The 21,450-nt window shown below is 53.3% G+C and overlaps 1 protein-coding gene across 8 annotated transcripts in view; it reads right to left on the bottom strand.

The window, feature by feature from the left end:
- Adcyap1r1 (ADCYAP receptor type I) overlaps positions 1-17,905 on the bottom strand; it is a 54,776-nt gene extending 36,871 nt beyond the window's left edge. For 2 of the 8 annotated variants that reach the window (XM_074065249.1, XM_074065253.1), the window contains exons 1-3: positions 17,411-17,666; positions 7,955-8,074; positions 6,402-6,507 (exon numbers count right to left, since the gene is read on the bottom strand). In XM_074065249.1, the coding sequence (XP_073921350.1) occupies positions 6,402-6,507; positions 7,955-8,074; positions 17,411-17,518 (334 nt within the window). In that variant the 5' untranslated portion in view covers positions 17,519-17,666. Of the gene's footprint in view, positions 1-6,401; positions 6,508-7,954; positions 8,075-17,410; positions 17,671-17,812 lie in introns of those variants that run through there. The other 6 variants (XM_020180357.2, XM_074065254.1, XM_074065251.1 and 3 more) reach the window with 6 other exon arrangements.
- Positions 17,906-21,450: the final 3,545 nt, after the last annotated feature.

The raw sequence follows: 21,450 nt of genomic DNA, 5'->3' as shown, positions 1-21,450 counted from the left end.
GTCAGACTGGCCTCATCCCTACGAGGAACGGGTTTCTCAGAGCCAGGGACCATGCAGAAACCCTCTTCCCCTGCTTAGTGCCTGTTCATCCTCAGAGCAACTGTGTAACCCCAACACCAAGTTCATCTGACATGGGTTATCTGGGCCCAGTCCAGACACCACTGCTGCCTGCAGGCCTCTTCCCTCCTGGTGAGGGTGGAAGGGGCTGGTTCAAGACACCTGGTGTCCAGAACAGACCTCAGAGGCATGTAGAAAGCAACAAGCAGGTCTTCTCTCTCCTGGCACTGCCATGACCACTGCAGGCCAGCCTTGTCCATCTCCTCCAGAGTGCAGGGCCCCACAGAGGACCATGCCCTGACCAGTCCTGCCTAAATGTAGGAAAGGCTTCCAGACTAATGGAAGCCACAGAGCTGGCTGGCCTGGCACTGAGAAGGAAGCCCACATGAGCTGGGCAGAGGGAACAAAGAGGCCGACCCAACAGGCAGTGCCCATGGGCTGCATAGGCAGCAGAGTTCCCATGCGCAGATCCTCCTCTTCTGACCATCTCAAGGACACTGTGAGAGAAAGGGCACTTTCTGTACTGGGAAGCAGACCTGGGTGCCGGCCAGAGCTGGCTCACACCCTCCATGTGACTTTCCAATGACTATCCACCTCTGCCTGAGATGCTCCATATGTCACATGACAGAGCCAGGCTCCAGGTTGAGTCAAGTTCCACTCAGCATCCAGGAGTTTGGAATGAGGGACAAAACCACCACATCTCTAGACCTTCTCCTCTTCACAAGAAACCTGTAACACATGCCAAGGACCCTGCAAACTGAAAGACTCAGTCAGAACGATGTTTCCACTATCAATTTGCCACCTCCCTCTGCCTTGCTGAGTGGCAGTGGTTCTCACTCGGAAGGCTACCTTATTCATGACCACCCAATGTCATCTTTGGGATGGCCCATGAGGAGCAGAGGATTGAGGGAATATAGGTACTTTCTCCCCAACAACACATGCCCCTCTCTCAACAAACAGGGTTCTCATTCCAATTGATCCACTTTACTAGACTTAAAGGATTATGGGGAGACAGACAAAATATATGTAAATATAAGAAAATTAAGTATAGAAAAGCCATCTACAGTCATGTGCCAAGTAACAACAATGAGGTCAATGACAAGCTACGTATGGATGCCACGGTAGTTCCGTAACATTAAATGGAGCTTAAAAATTTCCTGCCACTCCATGATGTCATAGCAATCCTAATGCAAGGCATTATTCATGTGTTTATGGTAGCATTGGTAGAAACAAACTGACTTTGCTGCCAGTCATACAAAAACATAGCAATACAATTATGTACAGGACATGATCACCGATCACATAATAAACAACAATTTACATACTTACTAAACCATTCTTTTCATCACTATTTTAGAGTGCACTTCCTCTTATAAAAAAAGAGGTTTACTGTGAAACAGTCAGTCGGCTGTGTCATGCATCTCATGTTTATAGTGTCTTTTGATTACATCGAGAGGCCCAGTCAAGTACTTGACCTTGACTCTCTTTTTGTAGGTGTACTGTGTAATGGTCACCTGAGATCACCCAGAGACACAGTTCTCAAGTGACTCTACCATTAGGCATTGAATGAGTATACATGTGAATATACACATGTAACTGGCACTGCCATGACAGAGTTCACACTCATAGGCACTAAGACCAGCTGTTGGCTTTCTTTTCGTTTTCAAATGTGTTTCAGGGACATCACTGTCCTCTGGCAGCATCTGTGCCAGAGCATTCACAGGTGGGAAGGTCAGAGCAGGATGCGTGCTGCAGGGCCAGCCTCTCTCCATTCACCTAGCACTGGTTAGTAACATAAAGCACAGCTACCACTCTTCGGGTCTGCTCAGGTTTGACCTGGCTAGGAGGACGCTCCAGACCTGGGCCTGGTTTTTGTACAGCTCTCAGACCTGACATCACATGGGCATAGCTGGTGCTGTTTTCTGGCCAAACCAGTGATACTCAAACAGGGACACACTTTAAGATTGGACCTAGGGTCTCATGCATGCTAAGCAAATGCTCTACCACTTGAACCATGCCCCAGTTCTTTTGTTTTTATTTTGTTTCTGAGATAGGATCTCGCTACCTTTGGCCAGGGCTGGCCTCAATTTCTCAGTCCTTCTGCTTCTGCCTCCCAAGTAGCTGGGATAACAGGTATGCACACCTTGCCCAACTTCACTAGACTCTTTAAAGTCCCCACCCAATGCAGGGCCTGAACATCAGCATCTGGCAATACTCCCTGGGGGCCTGCAGTGCTGTACTGTGCAGTGGGTTGGGTCGATGCCCATATTTCACAAGAGTGTTTAATTTGGAGCCAAGGGTCCTAGCTCCCACCTAAGATGCCCCTAAGACCAGGTCTGAGGTTCATCTGGGACACCAGAGAAATTGAGGCCCTCCCCTGGTGGCTGGCAGTGGGGTAATGCTGTCTTAGACCTTGAGCCCTGGATAGGTGCCCAGAGGTTGCCTGCTTTGAAGCCTATTTGAAGAAGGTCCTCCTACCTCAGCCTGTAGGGACAAGCCCTTCAAACTCTAGCCAGATGTAAGCACTTCCTCAAGTCAATCTTATCCAGGGAACCTCCCCTTATCCTGCTTCTGCCCTCTCCCCTTCTGGAGCAGGCACTAGAGGCTGAGGCCTTGCTCTATCCTGGCCTTACACAAACCGACACCCTTGGCCTTTGTGTAACTCAGAGCAGTCAAGCCTCTGGGCACACATTCAGGCCTCCTCTCTAGCTCCTCTCTCTGGCCCATTTCTCTGCTGTCTGACCTTTTTCTCCAGCAGAGAGGAAAAGAAAGGTGAGGGCCTTCTTGCTCCTTCTGAGAGACCATGCAGGACAGTGGTGAAAAACACAGCTCTAGAACCATCTGAACGTATACCACAGCTCCACTGTCTTGGCTGTTTGGCTTATAAGATAAGGGGCCAGTGACAGCACCCCTCTAAGTCTGAGCAGCCTAATCTATGGTGGACCCACAGGTCTACATGAGCTGAGTGTGTGTATGCGTGCAAACTGAGGGCAGATAGCCTGATCTTCAAGGGCTGGTTGGGACAGTGCCTGCCTACCTTATTCACTATTTGCTACTCTCCCTCTTTTTCCTGCCTCTTCATCTGTCTTCCCAAGCCGAGGTCTGGTCCTCAACTCCTCCCTTGCTCTTCCAGAATACCTGTCCAGATGGTTCCAAAGGACATTGACCTGTTTCTTAGAGATGTGTCTATGCTCCCCAGAAGAACTCAGCCTAGCAGAATATGGGCAACCCTGGAGCCCCTTCATTCTCCTAACCACAATGTCGCCATGGAGCACTTCACAAACATTACACGCAGTTCTTCGAATTTCCCATGAATTTTAGCATTGAATGCAATAATCCTAGCTGGTCGGTATTATTCTTATGTCCTTCAAAGGCCCCACAGCTGCTGATAAGGACAGTCCAAGTGTGTCATTCTTCCGAGTCATGCACCCTAGTGGCTTAGGACACAAGCTTCCTGAGTTCAGGTTCCTCCTCTGCCTTTTAGAGTACTTTGTCCTCATGCAAGGTGCAGAACCTCCTTGCCTCAGTCTCCTCATCTAGAAAATAGAGGTGTGATATACCAGCCTCCTAAGTTGCTGTGGTTGTCGAATAAAGCACCAGCACTGTTCCTGGCACACAGTGGGCCAGCATGAATATTGGCCATTAACATGATCCACCCACCTTCCTCATTCTAGAAGAGGAGATCTTTAAAGCTCAGAGCATAGAAAAGCCATGGAGTTGGTGGTCTGAGCCTTCAGTCTCTTCCTCTTTCCTACCTAGGGGCTGCTCTTTGCTTCTGCTTAATTAACTTTTTGCTCTTTCTTACCAAGCTCCATTCTCTGACTCAAGGAAGGGAAGAGGTAGGGAGAGACATGAGGCCCTTTCCTCAGACAGGAAACAGAAGGGTAAAGCCTTGCTCTGGGCATTCAGGGTTAGAAGAGGACTATCACCAGTCAAGCCTCTGGAAGAATCCTCACACCCTGCCTTCCTCCCCACTGCCCACCCCACCACCTGCTCACCCCCTGGCAGCAACAGATGCTTTCTTCCCAGTCCATTCCCCAGCCCTGGCTCTGTCTCTGCCCACTGCAAATCAGGGGGGCTATGGAGACATGTCTGTCTATGTCCCTCTGTCTCCTGCCACTGCCTCACCCTCACTCTACCTAGGCCAGACACTTAATACTGCAGCTCCTCCTGTGAGTCCAGTGAGTGAAGGAAAAGATGACGTCTGGAAGAGCAAGCAGCCAGCGACTGGGTGAATGAATGAGCAGTGGGTGGGTGACTTTCTTCCACAGGCTTGGATTCCCCACCTAAATTCAGGTTTTAGGAGTAATCTGTGGCTAGCCCTGATTGGGGGGTCCTGAGGAAAGATAGAGCCCTAGAGGAAGTCTCAGGGATGGCAGCCCAGTGGGGACAGCCAAAGCCGTTCCCCTTGTTCCCAGAGGTGCTGGTTTGGGGTCTCACAATGACACTTAGTTGGCCCACCCTACCCTCTCCCATGCTGGGCTCTGGACATGGGTTTTCAGTGTCCCAAAATGCCAGGCTCCTGCTTCCTGGACTCTTGCTGTGGATCCCCTAGCCTGGAATGTTCCTCCTCTCATCCACACTCCATTCTCACCTGCTGTCAAATGTTCACCCATCCCTTGGGCCTGGCACAGGGCCTCTCAATTCTAGCCTCTCACTAGAAATCACTTGGGAGCTCTTAAACATTGCAGTGATTATGGCAACCTGAGACTCTGATTTAATCGGTTTAGCTCATGGCTTCTAAAAGTCCCCCCAGTGACTATGAAGTGCAACCAGGTTCCAGAGCCAAGGATGGTTTCAACACCACCTGCTACTCCAGTGTGTCCCCATTGTCCTCATGGCGAACTCACTTCCTCCTCTGTGAGCACCCTGGGAAGAGCTTCTGATAGCACTGTCTGCCCCTCCTGGGGGCTTCAACCAGCACATCCCTGGTGGCAAACCTGTCTTATCCTCCGTCTGCCCACAGTTCAATGGATGGGGTTCCATTACAGTGCACACAGCTCCCGGCCATCCTGTTCCACCCTACCCTACCTCTCCTCTCCTGCATGCTGAGAACAGCAGAAGATCCACCATGAGACAGGCCATGCAGAAACAACGCCCCTGCACTGGGAGGTAGGTGCCCAGGCTCCAGACCCACCCATGTGGTCAGAAAAAGAAATGTCCTTAGCACCCCATTTTCCATCCCCCAAACAAGATGCTTGGACAAGAGATTCTTCAGATAGTCTTTGAGTATCTTCCAGTTGGGCACTCCTCTGAGCTCCTGCCTAGTTTTCCTTAATCGATGGGGCCCTAGAGTCCATGTCCGTCCTAGCCTGCCGTTGGAGCTGAGCAAGTGCTGGGCTGGTGGGCAAAGCTGCAGGGCTGGAAGCAGCTCTCCCTCAGTCTCACTGAGAGGCAGCTGGCTGGGGAGCTTGGTCCAGTGGGGCCACTACATCTAACTGGACTGCAAATTAATAAAGTCTTCAAGCAGATGGAGCTCAGAAGAGTTTGGCAGGTCCAGAAGGAAGAGTGCATCCTTCTGGCTGGGGCCTAGAGCCCCATTCTCAGAGGACACACAGTCAGCTCTCCAGTGATGGGGCAGGAGAGCTAAGAGGGCCTCCTTGATGCCCTCATGCCCTCAGCTCCCTTGGGCAAGGAGTGGAGGGCACCTTTGCCTTGGTGGGTTTTGGGGAGTCTGCAGCTGGAAGTTGGGAGGAAAGGGCTACACAGGATCTCTGGATCACACCAGGGGCTGCACCACTCTCATAGGAAATGTTGGGAGGCACTCCAGTGACCCCTGGGATTGGGGTGGTAAGGACACTTAAGGGGAAAGACTGAGAACTCTAACATCCTGCAGAGCATGGCCACATCCAGCGGAGGCTGTCCAGCTCTCCTTAGATCCTCACAGCCACCCCAGGAGGAGTCCTTCAGCAAACAGTGGTGACTGGGGCACCTGCCGCTATCTTCTGACCTGGCTTCTGCTAAACCGAGCAGAAGAAACAGGAAACAACCTCACCCTCTTGTCCCTGCTGACACCCTCACCTGCTGACCCTGACTGGGTGCTCTACAGCTCAGCTACTGGCAGCTGCATCCCTGCTGCCACAGACTCAGACAGCCTGCCAACAAGCTCCATGACAGACACCTGCCCAAGCCAGCCCCTAGGGGAGAGAAGGTGGTCACATCCAGCCACTCAAGGCAGACTGGCCCATGCAGGGCAAGCCCGGGGTCACTGCCCAGAGTAGATGCAGGATGCCATGGTCCCAGAGGGTGTCCCAGAGATAGGTGCCCCCTCCCCACTCTCTGCAAGGCAGAGCATGAGTCTGGCCTCATGTGCTGGGGACAGCACACCCAGCCACATGGCTCACCTGGGGAGGAATCGTTGAAGCCCAGCAGGTGGTTGGCCCTCTGGATCTTCTCCAGACACACGGCTTGCTCTTTTTTGAAGATGCAGTCAGAGTGCATGGTGATGGCCTGTAGGGACACATGGGAGGGATGGAAAGACAGGCAGGGAGGCCATCTACAAGCCATCCTACTAAACCCAGGGACAGAGTCCTGGCAGCACTGAGGGGAGAAGCAGGAAGAGGAGAGTTCTGAGATCTTGGGCTCAGCAGGGGTCCTTGCATCCACTCTGTCATAGATGCCATGAAAGCCTCTTCAGTCACCAACTCAATGTGTGGCCTGGAGGGCCTCCTCACCTTCCCTGGATCTCAGTTTCTACATCTGGTAATAATATCAGCAACCACACAGCACTCTACTAGTGCGTGCACAATTGTGGGCAGTGTATGTATGTGAAGTGAGCCTCAAGCATACTATGAAGTAGGTACTATTCTTTTTATCATTTCTCATTTTACAGACTGGAAACAAGTAGAGATATTAAGTAACTTAATCAAAGTCACGTGGTCTAGTAGACTGGTGCCAGGATTTGAACTCAGGTTCCACAGACCACAAGCTCCTGCTGCACTTTTGTGGGTCAGGCAAGCAATGGATGGTTTAAGAGAGATCACCGTCCCTATCTACTGGGGTAACAGGGAACTGGCTCTCCCACTGCCACAGGCAATGGAGCCATGGTGGCATTCAGGTACCTCCTCACGTCTCATTTACCAAGGAAGAAAAGCAGGTTTGGAGACGTTAAGACACCACAGCCCAAGTCACATAGCTGCTTAGCAGCAGACACAGACTCCAGCTTGGGACTGAGAGAATTCACAGCCATCACTGCTATCAAGACAGCCGTGTGGTGATGCTGTAACAATAATGAAACCTTGGGGCAGAGGAGGAGATGTCCATGAGTGTGGAGGCAGTCACAAGGCATCTGAGCTGCCAAGGGACACATTCAATCCTGCCTGCTCACAGGCAGCTCCCTGAGAGGGACAGGCTTTTTACAGAGGCAGGACAGGGGCAAGATGGGTACCCAAGGCTCTGAGGACAGGACAACCTTGTCTCTGCTGCCCCAAATTCCAGGGTCAAGTGGTAAAGCCAAAAGCTGGAAACCCTCACTTTCCCACTCCCTGTCCTCATCCTTACTCAGGAGGAACACCAGCAGAGGGAAGGCTTCTCAGAACAAAACAGGCCAGGCCTAATGGGTGCTGACCAGAAGATCAACAGAGCCTCTGTAGCTTTAACCAGGGTTGCTGCATGCAGTCGAGCAGGTTGTGTACTGCACAATACTGAAAATTACCACCCATCTCATCATAAATTGTGTAACAAATTTCAGTCCAATCAGTCTCTCTCCAGGAGCTTGAGAAAGTATACATCTCCAATTCACACAAAAGCACTGGGTGGTCCAGTGTGGGTCCTGGGAAAGAGACCAGCCTGGGGACTACTTTGGCTGAGGGCACACAAAAGACACAGGTTTTCTGGGGTGCATGCTCAAGTGGCCCAGTATCCAGAAAAGTTGTGGAGGGAGGTTGTGGGTCCTTACCACAGGCAGTAAGAGGACAGCAGCTAGGGAGACCTGCGGGATGCTGACCATGGTGCTTCTCAGCCAGCACACTGGCCTCCCGTTCCCAGCAGCTGCAGTCAGCCTCCAGATGTCCACGGGCTAGAGGGAAAGAAAGGCATGAGGCCTGAGATGAGGACCCAGCATGGCTCCAAGCCCCCAGCGGTAGCCCCTCTGGGCACACATCCCATTCCATTCCACTCGCCCATTCCATGAGCATGTGCTGAGCACCCAGGCTGTGCTGGGCACTGGGTATGTTGTGTGGGCACATGCTCACTCAGCCTGCCCGCCTACTGAGTATGGACTGGAGAAGCTCTCTCCTCTGCAGCAGACCAATAGTCTCCCCAAGTCTTGGCATTCTCTCCTTCCTCCACAGTGACAAAGTTTGGGCTGGCACATGGCACCTAAAGATGATATTTCCCAGTCTCCCTTAGTCTCAGGCCTGAGCACATGATCAAGTTGGCACGTATGGGATGAGACTGGCAGGGAATGAGCCACACGTGCAGCACTCATCCATGAGGGCTCAACACACTTTTCACTCCCGCTCTTCCTCCCTTCCTAATATTGGACCCAGCTTTCCCAGTGTGGACAAGGATAAGAGCTGAGATGGTAGGATCCAAGATCACTGAGGGGATCAGTGGAACTGGGCCACCCCTCCAGCCTGGGTGGCCAACTTTACTCTAAGACCCTGGAAGCAATCAGACAGGGTAGAAGGAATTGAGTGGGGAGGTTGTGGTAACCTAGTTTACTACAAGTAGAAGAGTCTACTTTTCACCTAAAATTGATCATCAATACGTACACCCTGTAACCCGGCAACTCCTCATCTGGAAATATTGTTCTTGGACAGAAAGACATATATGCAAGGAGAGGTTGCATGTGTCTGTAATCCCAGCTACTTAAGGGACAGAGATTAAGAAGATGGTGATTCAAAGCCCATCGGAGCAAAAAGTTAGCAAGACCCAATCTCAACAAACAAGCCAGATGCAGTGGCAAGCACCAGTCATCCCAGCTACACAGGAAGCATGGGTAGGAAGATCACTGTCCGAGGCCTGTCTCAGGCAAATCTGCAAGACCCTATCCAAAAAAAAAAAAAAAAAAAACAGTGGTTCAAGTGGTACGGGACCTCAGTACCACCGGGAGGGAAAAAAAAAGGCAGCAAATGCAAGGCTGCTTACTGCAGCGTCATTTAAAATGGTATCTGCAATAGAAGAGGGGAGCACAGCAGCCATCAGGACGGCATGGCTGAGTGGGCCCTGACATAGCATATGGGAGCACTAAAGTTAGCCCCAAAGTATCATTATCATTAAATTGCTTGAAGAAAGGGTCAAGTAGGCCCACACTTGAGAGCACCACTATCCCACTAGTGCCTGGTTCAGGAGACCATAAGGATCGGAGCAAACCTGCCCTGTGTATGATAACCATGAGGCCTTACACATGCCCAGCATACAAACCTGCTGTTACCTCTGAGCCCATCACGCTCAGCCTAAACACACCTCCCTCAAGCTCTCTGGCTTCCCCAAGCTCAAGCTGCTAATGAGCAAGCACCCAAAAGGACAAATAAAACCATCCATAGAAAGGCTCAACAAAAGGGATCCCCTTCTGAGCCCAGCCCGGGCCTCACACAGAGATGCTGAAGGAAGCTCTGAGAAGCCCAGGGGACCATGGCCATGCTGGCTGGCCTCTTCTTGCAGGTCAGGGTGCACTGGGCAGGCTGTGAGTACTGGTTCAGCTCCCTTGGGTCCCCCAGGCATGAACTATGCCAGCATGCAGACTTCAGTCTCTATATCCCTCTGGCATGGCATTAGTGGTCTCTGAAGGGCTTGGTCACCTCCACCAGCTCAGGGGAGCCCAGGCCCTACCTAGCTGGGACAGAGGACTGCCTGATCCCAGTGACCTCAGTAGGAATTATAGGCCAGCCAAAGGGCAAGAGAAGCCATGTAAGGCAGGCAGCCTCTGAGATGAGGGTGACTCCCCCAAATCTTGAACAACATCAGTCCAAAGGCAGAAAAGCCAAACTGCTGGGCCCTAGCAACACCCTAACATGGCAGTAGCACTGCCCCTCCAGGACAGGGCTGCTCCTGGGGGAGACTGCCTGCCTCTCCCCAGCCTGGACTCTTAGTACAGCCTGGCTGCCCACAGAAACCACAGGCTCAGGGAGGCAGCCCTCTGCCGAGCTCGGTTTTCCAGGTGACATTATGAGAGTTAAATCACAAAAGGTCCACTGAGCTGCAGGCACTGACATGGAGAGCTAAGCATGAAGGACTCTGGTGGGAGAGGAGCATGGTAGAAATGCAGGTGAGGTCTGGCTGAGTCCTGATTCTCTCTCTCTCTCTCTCTCTCTCTCTCTCACACACACACACATGCACATACCCACACACACACACGTACGCATGCACACCACACACAGGTCCATAGAGATAAGCATGTAGACGTATGGATCCAACATAGACAAGAGACCCTTGTCCCTACCACTCACTCTGGAAAGGATCACTATAAGGTGAGGGCCCAACAGACCACACCATGCACACACTCTTGCCTGGAGACACAGGCACAGTCACAGAACAGACACATGTAAATGCAAGCACATAGCAACCAGGGTGCCCAGATGCTCCTACCAACCTGTGGATGTGTGATGACCCATACGCTCGATGGGTAGGTGAACCCAGATACAACATGGTCCTGGGAGATGCATGGCAAGTGTGCACAGGCATGTACATACATGTACAGGGAGGTCAGCTGGCAGGGCACTCATGCCTGTCCTTGGCCATAGCTGCCACAATAGGGACTGAAAACAAGAAGCTCCAGCCAGGCCCATCCCAATTTGCTGGGCTACCACCAGACTATTTAAACCCCACATGCACTAGGAGAGGTGTGTCCCGGCCCAGTGACACAGGGTAAAGGAGTTGGGGACCTCTCAGCACAGGCCTGGATTCTAACTGCTGCCTCTCCTGCACCTTGTAATGCAGTCCACCTCAACCCAGATGGACAGACACCTCCTGGCCAAGAAGGGGGCACTAGATACTGAAGTACCCAGGCCTTGACTTTCTTTCTACCCACCTCAGGGGACTTCCAAGTGATTCTGCCTTTTCCTCGCCCTACAAAGGCCCTTGCTGGACAGCACTCAGACTACCTGTCCAAACTCAGGGCTCTTCCAGGCATATGCATGGCTTCTCTGGCCCAGGATGGCTTTCAGAGATGTGTCTCCTGTGTCTGCCATCCCAGACCCTGTCATCTGCTCCTCCTCTGGACTCCCCCAAGCTCCCCAATGACCCTACCATGGGATGGGCCAGGCCACCTGGCGTGGGGGTTAGACACACTCACTCTGAAGGCAGGCATCAGGCTCTTTGGCCACAGTCACAAAAGAGCTCAGGATGACCTGGTCACATCTCCAAGCTCTCTCTCTCAGGTCGAGGCTTTGCTGGGCAGTGACTTTGAGAACAATTAAGTGCTACCTCAGAACATTTACTGGGGCCGGTGTGAGAACCACTTTCTTAGTCATTTGCCTTAGGACCCCAGGCAAGCTGCATTACCTTTCTGGGCTCCATTTTATCATCTATGAAATGGGAATGATTGCAATATGTATCTCATGAAAATTATGTAAATAGCTAGAAAATATACAATAGCCAGCACCCCATGAGGGTTAAACATGTTAACTATGGCTATCACTTCACCACTTCATGCCCAGGCCTTCTGTGCACTCTCGTCACCTCCCACCCAGTGTCACAGACTGGGAACAGTAGACCTTCTGCACCTTTAGTTGCTAATGTCCCATATTTCTTATGCACTTAGCATAAGCCAGGCACTCTTCCAAGCAGTAAATATGCATTAACTCTTGAAACCTGTGAACTTGGTCCTGACACTGTCCTGGTTCTATATGGGAGACAGTGAGGCACAGAGAGGCCAAGTGACTTCCCCAAGGTCATACAGCAAGCATCTACCACAGCTCAAAGACGAGTCTGAGGAGCACGGCTGCAATGCTTATGCATCCCTGGGCTTCTGTTGTCTGTTAGGGGTAAAAGGAAGACTGGCTCGGAGCTCACCGGTAACTCATTGTGACCCTTCAACCCCTCAGGGGCTGCTCAGGCGCTCTGCTATCCCCTGCCCTGTGTCTATAAAGACGTGGACATATCTGTACCTATTTCCTAGAGTTGTTATTAACACACAGTTTCAGTTCTGAAATCAACATTAAAGGCTGCCTCCCCATAGTCCGGGTGGGGAAATTGAAGTCAGAGTTAAGGAGGAACTTCCCAAGGTCACACGGCATGGGCACTGGAGGCTTGCCTGGCAGGAATGGAGTGTGTGACAAATGCCTGAACTGGAAGGAGTTGGGGGTAGAGGGACTGACAGGCCTTTCCCCTCTAACGGGGAAGGCCTGTTCCTGCCAGGCCCCATAAGCTCAGCGGCCAAGCAGGAGCAGGAACTGACAACTGCAGCTACGTCGTACTGTGAATGTGGCGCCAGGCAGCCGTGCCCCCTGCACAGGGCAGACGCGTCATCAGTCAGCACACTGGAGCAAGCAGTGACTCACCAGGCTCCCGACTTTCCATGTCAGAGGAGGAGGGAATCTGCAGACCCTCCAGCCATCCCTGCACTGCACAGAGCCCAATAGAGCCCTTCTGCAGCTCCCCAGTAGGGACCAGGCTCTCCTGTCATGAGCCGCTTGTCCCTCCATGGTGGCTGATCCAGAACTTCAGTGGGAGCTCTGATGTCTCCCTCCATCCTTCCCTGACCGCAAAGGGGTATGAGGACAGAGCTGTCCCCTCTCTCTCCTCTGCCATAGAGTCCTGGGTCCCTCAAGTATCCTACACAAGGCTGCAGCCACCTCAGCCACATCCTTTTGGGACCCACTGGTTGCTTAGCATTCATCCCCCTCACCAAGCAGTGTCAAGCTTGGAAACAGATAGAACACAGTCAGGAAACAACTGTCACTCACCTCCCCTGCTCTCCACATGCTGCCTTTATTAATGAGACCACAGCAGGACCTGCCCCCACTTCCTCCTCTCCCTCCTAAGGCAGGGAACCAGGGAGGGAGGACTGAAAGATGAAACACTACCCCCTATTTGCTCCCCATCAAGGGGAGGAAAGATGGGGAGTTCTAGAGCCTCTTTCCTCCTTGGTAAGACTAGAGTCAATAAAGAGCCAAGCCCAAGGACAGGGACTTCCTGGCCTTGGAACGAATCATCCATGCTATTGCTCCTCCTTGGTATCCAAACCCTTCCCTTTCAGATCCATTCAGGTCCTGTCCACAGTAGGTGACAAGAGATAGGCCACCAGATGGGCCCCCTGCGATAACCCCACTCGCACCCTGTAGTGTACACATTTGGTGTGACTTGGGTGGGGAACCAGGACGGGCAGTGCTGGGACTCATGCATGCTTACTGGCAGTATCTTGCTATTCCACTGATGAGGGCTGGGGCCTCAGGAGACCACGGTCACACAGCAAAATCCTCCAAAACTGTCCTGTGAGGAGCCCCTTTCATACCCAAGAGTCCAGGGACAGCTCCTGTTCTATGGGGAGTCCTGGACAGCTGCCCCATCCTAGGCCAGAGAAGCGGAGAGGTAAGGAGAAGGCAGAAGACAAAGGACGAGGGACAAAGGACAGAGGGAAGGGAGGGGGGAGAGAAAGAACTGGGAGAAGTGGGAGTCAGGGAGCCATTGCCCATTGCCTATGGATAAAGTTTACTGCATACCTTGGACAGAGTGCAGCTCAGGACAGGAGTGGTGGCCAGCCTGGATGAGCACTTCTTCACGTGCAATGACTGTGAGTGGGTGTGAGCCCAGCTCTGCCAGGCAGAGTGCATACGCAGACACATGGTGGCTGCCCAGAAAGCTGGTGTGAGTGCTTGCTGGATGGTTTGGGACTGTGACCAGGGGTGTCCAGGGGCACAACAAGACATCAAGATATGAGGAACAGTGGGTGGAAGACTGGGGCCATCTGGGACCTGGGGACAGTGGAGGGCTGTACCATGAGGAGAGATGGATACCAAAGAGTTCTGGGCAGGGGGAGAACATAAAGCTTCTGCCTAGGGAAGAGTGGTGAGCAGAGAGGTATGCAGGTGAAAAGCCACCAGGAGCCCCTTGCTGGACCAGGGCAGAGGTGGTAGACATCTGGAATGGAAAGAGAAGACAGAACCCAGAAACTTAGGAAAACTGGAGAGAACCATCTCCCTAGCCCACCTTCAGGCAAGTGATAGGAAAATGTCCCATGTCCAGAAGAGAAGAAACAGAAGGCAGAGCAGGCTCACTACACAGCCTCATGTGAGAAGTGGGGAGATCCCCAGGTGCAGGCAAAGTTGCTGTGGGTTTGTCCTCAACCAACTTTGTGCTGTGTCTCTTTGTCGGGGGAAAGGTGAGGACATCCAAATAAATGCTTAAGTCTAGGGAGAGCTGGTAGGGAGCACAAGTCCAGCCAGGCCTCAAGGTCAACTCAACCTCCAAACTCCACCTCTCAGAAGCCCTCCCTGACTGTACCTGCCCTCCTCCAAGCTTCCCAGCACTGAGCAGACGATCCCCTCTCTCCTTTCTCAAGTATTTCAGGTCTTGTCACATTCACTGAGAGATTCAAGTCCTGTATGGAAATGAAGGCTATGATAGGCTTCAGGTGGTCTCTCTCCCAGTGGGGGGCACAGACCAGGGCACAGAGGGTAAACAGGAAAGGGGACTCAGTTGCTGCTTGACAAGCTCCGGTGGTGATGGCCTGTTGTCCAAGTCGCCTCAGAATGGGCCACATCCTATAGATGCAGTAAAGGCCACGCAGAGTGGAGTGCTAGGCCAGGAGATTTCTCCTGAGATAAACCCATTAGACAGACAGGAACCATAAGCTCCAGGGGAAATGCAGTGAAGCATCCAGGGTGCCCTCTGGACTCTTGGGCTTCCAGAGCCCCTCTTTCTTCAACCTCTTTGGTCCTTTCCCTTTTCAAACCTTGTGACCCAGGCACTGGCACACCCTTCCTGCTAGTTGGACCCAGCCTGTACCCTATTTTTCTATAGCCAGCCTGTCAAGAATGGCTTGTACATTTCTACTTGGTCAGAAAGAAGAGAAGAACCCTATTTCATGCCACATGCAAATCACATGAAATTCAAATCTTCAGCATTCGCAAATAAAGTTTATCAGAACATCAGCACGTTTTGTTTTTGTTCACACATCCTCTATGGCTGGCTACAGTTGCTTTCAGACTATAAGCAGCAGAATGAAGTCACTGCAGCAGAGTACAATGCCACAAAGCTTAAAATATTTACAAGACTTACAGAAAAAGGCTGCCGACCCTTGTTCTAGGCACATGCGCGCGCGCACACACACACACACGCACATGCACGCACACGCACGCATACACACACACTTTGTCTATTCAATTAACATTCAGCATCTGGTCTTCCTCCATTAGGAAGACTTTTACTATCCCAGGGCCCATCCCTGAGACCCCAGGTGTGCCCAGATCTGTGCAAGAGGTTATTTGGGTTTGTCTTTCTGGCGTTGCATGTCTCTATTGTGCTCCAGCTCCTTGGCAGGTGTCATGGTAAGCCTACATAACTCCCCGGTTGTGTGTCACTCCCTCTCTGTGTGTCACTGTGGGGGTGGCTGTCACTATGTGCCTCTGACGGCATCCAGAGCTCGGTACAAACACATCGCTGCTGAAGAGCCTCCAGCCTCCATGTTGCCAGGCAGCTGGACCACGAAGCCCAACCTGTTCAGACTCTGGAATCACAGTCTTTTATTCAGTAGAGGCAAGGTTTCCCGAGGCCTCTTGTCCTTCTAGGCCAGAAAGCCCTGATGGTAGCCCCTGTCTAGGGTCTCTATTGGAATTCTTCCCTAGGACAGGAAATGCATCATCACCCCTGAGGGCAGCTCCACTGTGGGTGGCTCTCAGGTGAGCAAGGCCCTCCAGGCACTGAGCTGAGTTCTTGGTCTGCACTTGGCATACCTGGGTTCTGTCCTCAGACAGCACAAGGTGTCCTCCACAATGCCAGTCCTAGTCATTGAAATGTTCATACCTTGGAAGCCAGCAACCTGGGACAGTCAACCTAAGCCGTGTCCCCAAGGGGAAAGCCACCTTTGTAGCCTTGGCTCCTGTCTTTCCCAGCCTTTCACCACATGCAATGATTTGTAAACACCCACCACATGTATTTACTTTCAACACACAAGGAGAGAGCGTCCATAGTAGGAATGAGGCAGAGAGAGGTTAAAAGTGAAAAAAGATGGGTCCTGAAGTGTTCATTCAATCAACCCCCAACAGCCTGACCCTCACACATAACGGATTAGTCCTGAGAGTGCAGTAAAGGGCCCTTCCAAAGGCCACCCCCACAGACACATGTCCTCACCACACAGAGGACCAAACACCCAGGGATCTTATCCCAGACACTCCACACCCATGAGCCACACGGATGGCAGAAGAGGAAAGCGATGGCATCCAGCTCTCCACACACACTTGTTGATGGATTGTTTGGAAGATCTGGCTCAGGGCCCACCCCAGCATGTCCTGCTCTTACTTGTGTGTTCAAATTTCAGCTGGTGTCCAGACTGGAGCCTCTGCCTGCCCCATCTTAGGTCAGTGAGGAACAGAAGATCTGCACTCAGCTGAGGGCTCCACTAATCCCACCTGCTCCCAATGCCAAACTCAGAGTGGGGGCCTCCTGAGCAAATCCCATCCTGCCTGCTGCCTCAGCCCCTAAAACTCAAACTATTTCTCATCTTCTTCAAAGCCCACAGCCACCAAGGAGCCTTCAGGCTGACCTTCAGGATGCTTGTCTGCCCCCTGGCCAACTGCAGTCCCAGAGCAAACTGCTGCTCCACATCCTGAGTGCAGTCCCCTCCAGCCCACCCCCCCTCACCCCTGCTGTCTTGTTTTCGTCGTTTTGGGGGGGTGGGGTGGGGGATGGGTTATGGTAGTCTGATGCACCTGCTGAAAGGTTCTGAAGAATCAACAGGAGTCCACCCCTCCCCCCCGCCAGGATGGTCTGGAGGGGGGCCTGAGCTCCTTCCTGGAGTGGGGCTCCACCACCTAGCTCCGTGAGAAGTGCCTTCATCCCCTGCCCGGTGCGCTCCCTCCTGGGGGTCTAGCTTCATCCACTGCTGCCTGGTCCCTCTGACCACACACACACACACAACACACTCGCCCAGGTCCAGCTGAGGACCTTGCCCCCTCCTGCAGCTGCTGCAGGAGCCTGGTCCTTTAAGGAAGCCGGCGGGGGTCCGAGTGGGCCCACTTCAGCCTGGGGAGGCAACGTGTTTCTCCCACAGGCCCCGCAGGGCGTTTCCTTGAGGGACCGCCAAAGCCCAGGCATCCCCGACCCCAACCTCTCCGTGCCGCGGGAAACCCAGAGACTGGCTCTTTTGAACAATCGGAATGTAAAACCATAGGGGGCATTCTACGCTGTCACCTCCCCCACCTCTACCCGCCACATCGCTCGCCCACCCCTCTAACTGTACCGACTGCATCACCTGGCCAGGGGACCCCCTCCAGCTTCGCCTTCCGAATCCCCTTGGGCGCGTCTGCCTGCCTTGGGGAAGGGAGGCAGGTCCTTGGGGTCCCGCTGGCCGCAGTGTCATCCTGCCTCTGGTTGTCACTTCCTGGCACCGGCCTCGGCCGATCTTCACTCCAGTGGGCTACAGGGATGGTCGCCCCAGGCAGTAGCCCCAAACACTTGGAGGAGCAAGGAGGCCGGAGGCGGGAGAGAGAGGTTCCTTTCGGGTTCGGGAGCTCTGCCTCCCGCTGGCTTGCGCCTGCTCTCGGACAGTGGAGGACGCGGCTCCCCTAGACCACCGGGCGGGAGGAGGGGGTCCGAGGTCTCCGCTGGGCGAGGATCTGGAACTGGACGAGGAAAGGCAGGGGACGGCCCTTACCTGTTCGCTGCGGGCCTGGCTGCCGGGCCGCGGGGCTGCGGGTAGGCGCGGGGCAGAATCCGCGGGGAGGGCGCGCAGCCAGCGAGTCCGCGCCGGGCGCCGCGCGGGGATGAAGCCGTGCGCCGAGGGGCGCGCGCTGCGCGGGTCTCCGCGTCAGTGTGGCCGCAGGCGGCCGGGGTCCTGTGTCTGCGTGGCGGCGTGTGCGTGTGCGCACGCGGGGACCGCGCTGGTCCGGAGCCGCTGTCGCCGCCGCTGTCAGTCACCGCCCGGTGCCAAGCGAGGCGCTCCTCGCCTGCCTTCGCCAGCCCCACGCCGCGCGCGGCCGCCCAGCCGCCTCTGTCCCGCAGGAGACGCCGCCTCCCTCCGCCGCGACCCAGGCCGGGGCCCCGAGGGAGGCGACCGACCACCGCCTCCCCCGCGGCTTCGCAGGCTGGGGGTGGGGTGCAGGCCAATGAGCGCCCGGAGGCGGGGTTAGGCCAAGGGCAGCAGGATGAGGAGCGTTGTGGTGACCCAGCTTGCCGCACCGACACCAACAAGAGCTGTGGCGGAGACCCCACACACACCAGGGCACGGATGCGGAGGTGACAGCCACCCCCAGCTCTGTCGCGGAGCTTCTGGGCAGAGTCGGCCTTCCTGGGGCTCACTGCCTTCCTTTTCCTTGCTTGGCATGACATCCGGAGTGAAAAACCCTCTAGCTTCTCCTCCCCAAGACCTTGAGCCTGTTCTTTTCCCTCCTTTGGGAAGCCTTCCATTCAAGCAAGTCCCAGATCCTCCTGGGGCTTCTCTGTCCCCACAGCTCGGGTCTAGGAGGGTTAGCTGGTTTGGAGGTCCCTATCTGAATGTCCTCAAATTTTGTGTCCTAGAGAACACTTCCATAGCCAGAAAAGAGGTGGGGGTGCTTACAGGACAGAGGTATCTTAAAATAAATCAGACTTCTGCATGCCAGCTCTGTGAGCGTGGGTAAAGTGGCTTGATCTCTCTGAGCCTCAGCTTCTTCACCTATGGTAGAGAATCAGTACCTACACCAAAGGTCTTGACACCAGCATTCAATAAGAATAATGCATGCACACCATAATAGGTTTCCACTGTTTTCCTTTATTTATTGGTGCTGAATAAATTACTATGGTTACTTATTGTGGTTCTGCTCAATTTTCTCCTAGTACAAATAGGTATATTGAGGCTTAATGAAGGAGACCATACAGATCAAGGCTGCATAGCCAGTTGTGGTAGAGCCAAAGCTGAGAGCTGTTAATCACCTATTCTCAGGCAAGTGCATACATACCCTCAGCCTACCCCAACCCTATCCCACAGTGGCTCCTGCTGGCCTCTGCTCTGTGTGTGATCACTACCCCAGGTAACAGCAGCCCAGGTGCTCACTCCATACCCCATCTCCCCAGTTCTGCCAGCAGGCTCTGTCCTGGCCCTCCCTGTGGGCCCAAGTCCTGTGGCCATCTAGTTGAGAAGTCCCCAAGGAGGAAAAGATGAGGAGACAGTCTGGAACATTCCCTTGAGGTGCAAATCTGACTGAAGAGATGACTGGAGGATGAAGAAGAGCCATGCAGAAACTGTGAGGAGGCACTCTGAGGTCTCAGAAAGTTGCCTGGAGTTCCCAAGGTGCAGACAGAAAATCCACGATCCCTCCTTACCACCCAGAGAGTACTGGCCTTGCCACCCTCCCCTTTGTTAGCAGGCGTGGCTCATGTCCCACTCAATCCAAGAAAGCTGCCCAGAGGAGCGTGCCAGTCTTCTCCATATCAGGAACACACAGACTCTTTTGGAGACTGGAGGGCTCAGTGCTGCCCTGGAGTCAGACAGACAGGACTCCTCTCCAGAGCAAGCTATACTCCTTCCTAGCCTGTTGCATAGGCTGAGAGTTGGCTTCCCTCATCTGCCTCCAGCCTGAATGCTGGAAAGATCAAATGACATGCCATGTGTGAAAGTGCTCCGTAAACTGTGAGGGTAAGGCACAGCTGCCAGGAACTTGCAAATCAGGAGGAGTTGAGGCAAGGGAGTGTGTGGGAGGGCAGGGATCAGGGTCACCTATAGCAGGCCAGCTGATTCCAGCAATGTGGATGGCATGTTCCCTGAACGAGGGTCCCTAGACTTTGCAGTTCTGCATCCAGTGTGTGGTTTATTTTCTGCTCCAGGTCTCACTCCAGGTTCCAGGTTCCTTGCCCTCTGTTCTGTGTTCCCATGCTTGATGTGGGCAGTCAGTGCAGTTGTTGTGGTGCATGTCTTGAGCACACCTTCCTCTCTCCCTGGTCTGCCAGCCAAGTAGGGGAGGAATCCAGCCATCTTTTTTGCTCACACCCATCCCCTTCACCTGTTCTCCCTTTGTTTCAGCGTCTGTGGCTGGAAGGTGAGCCCCTAGCTGACTATAACTACAGAGCGGTCAGAGCTCTGATGTTATTGGTGTTATTACCCAAAGGAAAGGGCAAGGGTACAGTGGGATGGAAATCCATTGCCCACAAAACCAGGTATGCCCTGAGTCACCCAAACACATGCTTTTTTTTTTTTTCCTATTTGATTCTCCTAGGGAGGGGGTCCTCTTGAATTCTCTTTAAGGTACTAGATAACCTAGCAGCCCTTATAGACTTGGCCTTTGGTCCCAGCTTCATCTATTAGTATTGTCCTGAATGAGGCATGGAAAGACATATTGCCGCCAGAAATCAGGTAGGTGGCTCAGCCCAACCCTTCCCTATGAATACAAGAGCCCAAAGAGGCAACAGAATTAGCCTGAAGATACACAGGTGACTTTCTTACTAGACTGGGCACTTATACCTCACACCCTGGTGCCCAGCTACTTGTCTTCCTACCTTGTGCTTTCTTCCAACGCTCTGGAAGCACAGGTCAGCTTTTGTGTTTTGTGTCTCTGCCTATTTCAGGCATTTGACTCTGGTCTCCCTAAACAGTCTTGGCCCTCTGTGAGCAGGAGTAATGCCATTCTGTTCCCTCTAGGCTGAGCACCTCCAAGGACAGGGCCAGAGTCTCTCTCCTCTCTACTCTCTCTACTCACCCAAAAAGTCATATTTGTCTCAAGTTCTGACCTTGACCTTCCAAGCTAGGCAGTCCACCATTCCTACCAGGCTTTGGGAAGAAAGACCAAGGGTCCCCTTTTACCCCCCAGGAATGGTCTTCTCCCAGAGTCCCCTTGAACCTCCTTCCTTTCACTAGGAGAGGGACTGGAGGTCTCCTCGCCCACATTTCCCTACCCTGAGGTGCTCACTGCCTCGCCTCCTTCCACAAGCCAGCCAGCCAGGCGGGCAGCAGCTGAAAAATATGGGTTTTAATTCAATTTTCAGAGACATGGTTGAGGGAGATGGATGCCAGGTCACCCTACCCAGCATTCATCTCTCCCGAGCAGCAATTCCCTGTGTGACTCCTGGGCCTCAGCCCAGTCCAAGTCTGGCGCCACTCAGTAGCAACAGCACCTTGGAGGACACAGGTGTTTTATGGTAGAGAGCTGATATGTACAGAATACTCACTGTACCTGGGGCCAGGGCTTCTCAATCCTCCTGATGCCACAGAGTCCCCAGGGAGCTTTTAAAATACCCCTGCCTGCCTCACCACCAGAGATAATTAGATAATTGGTCTGTGGAGAGGCTTGGGCAAAAGCATTTTGAAAGCTCCCCAGGGGT

The sequence above is a fragment of the Castor canadensis genome, chromosome 2 (assembly GCF_047511655.1).
Source record: "Castor canadensis chromosome 2, mCasCan1.hap1v2, whole genome shotgun sequence".
Classification (NCBI taxonomy): Eukaryota; Metazoa; Chordata; class Mammalia; order Rodentia; family Castoridae; genus Castor; species Castor canadensis.
Note: the sequence above shows the minus strand (reverse complement) of the source record. Positions and strands in the feature narration are given on the sequence as shown.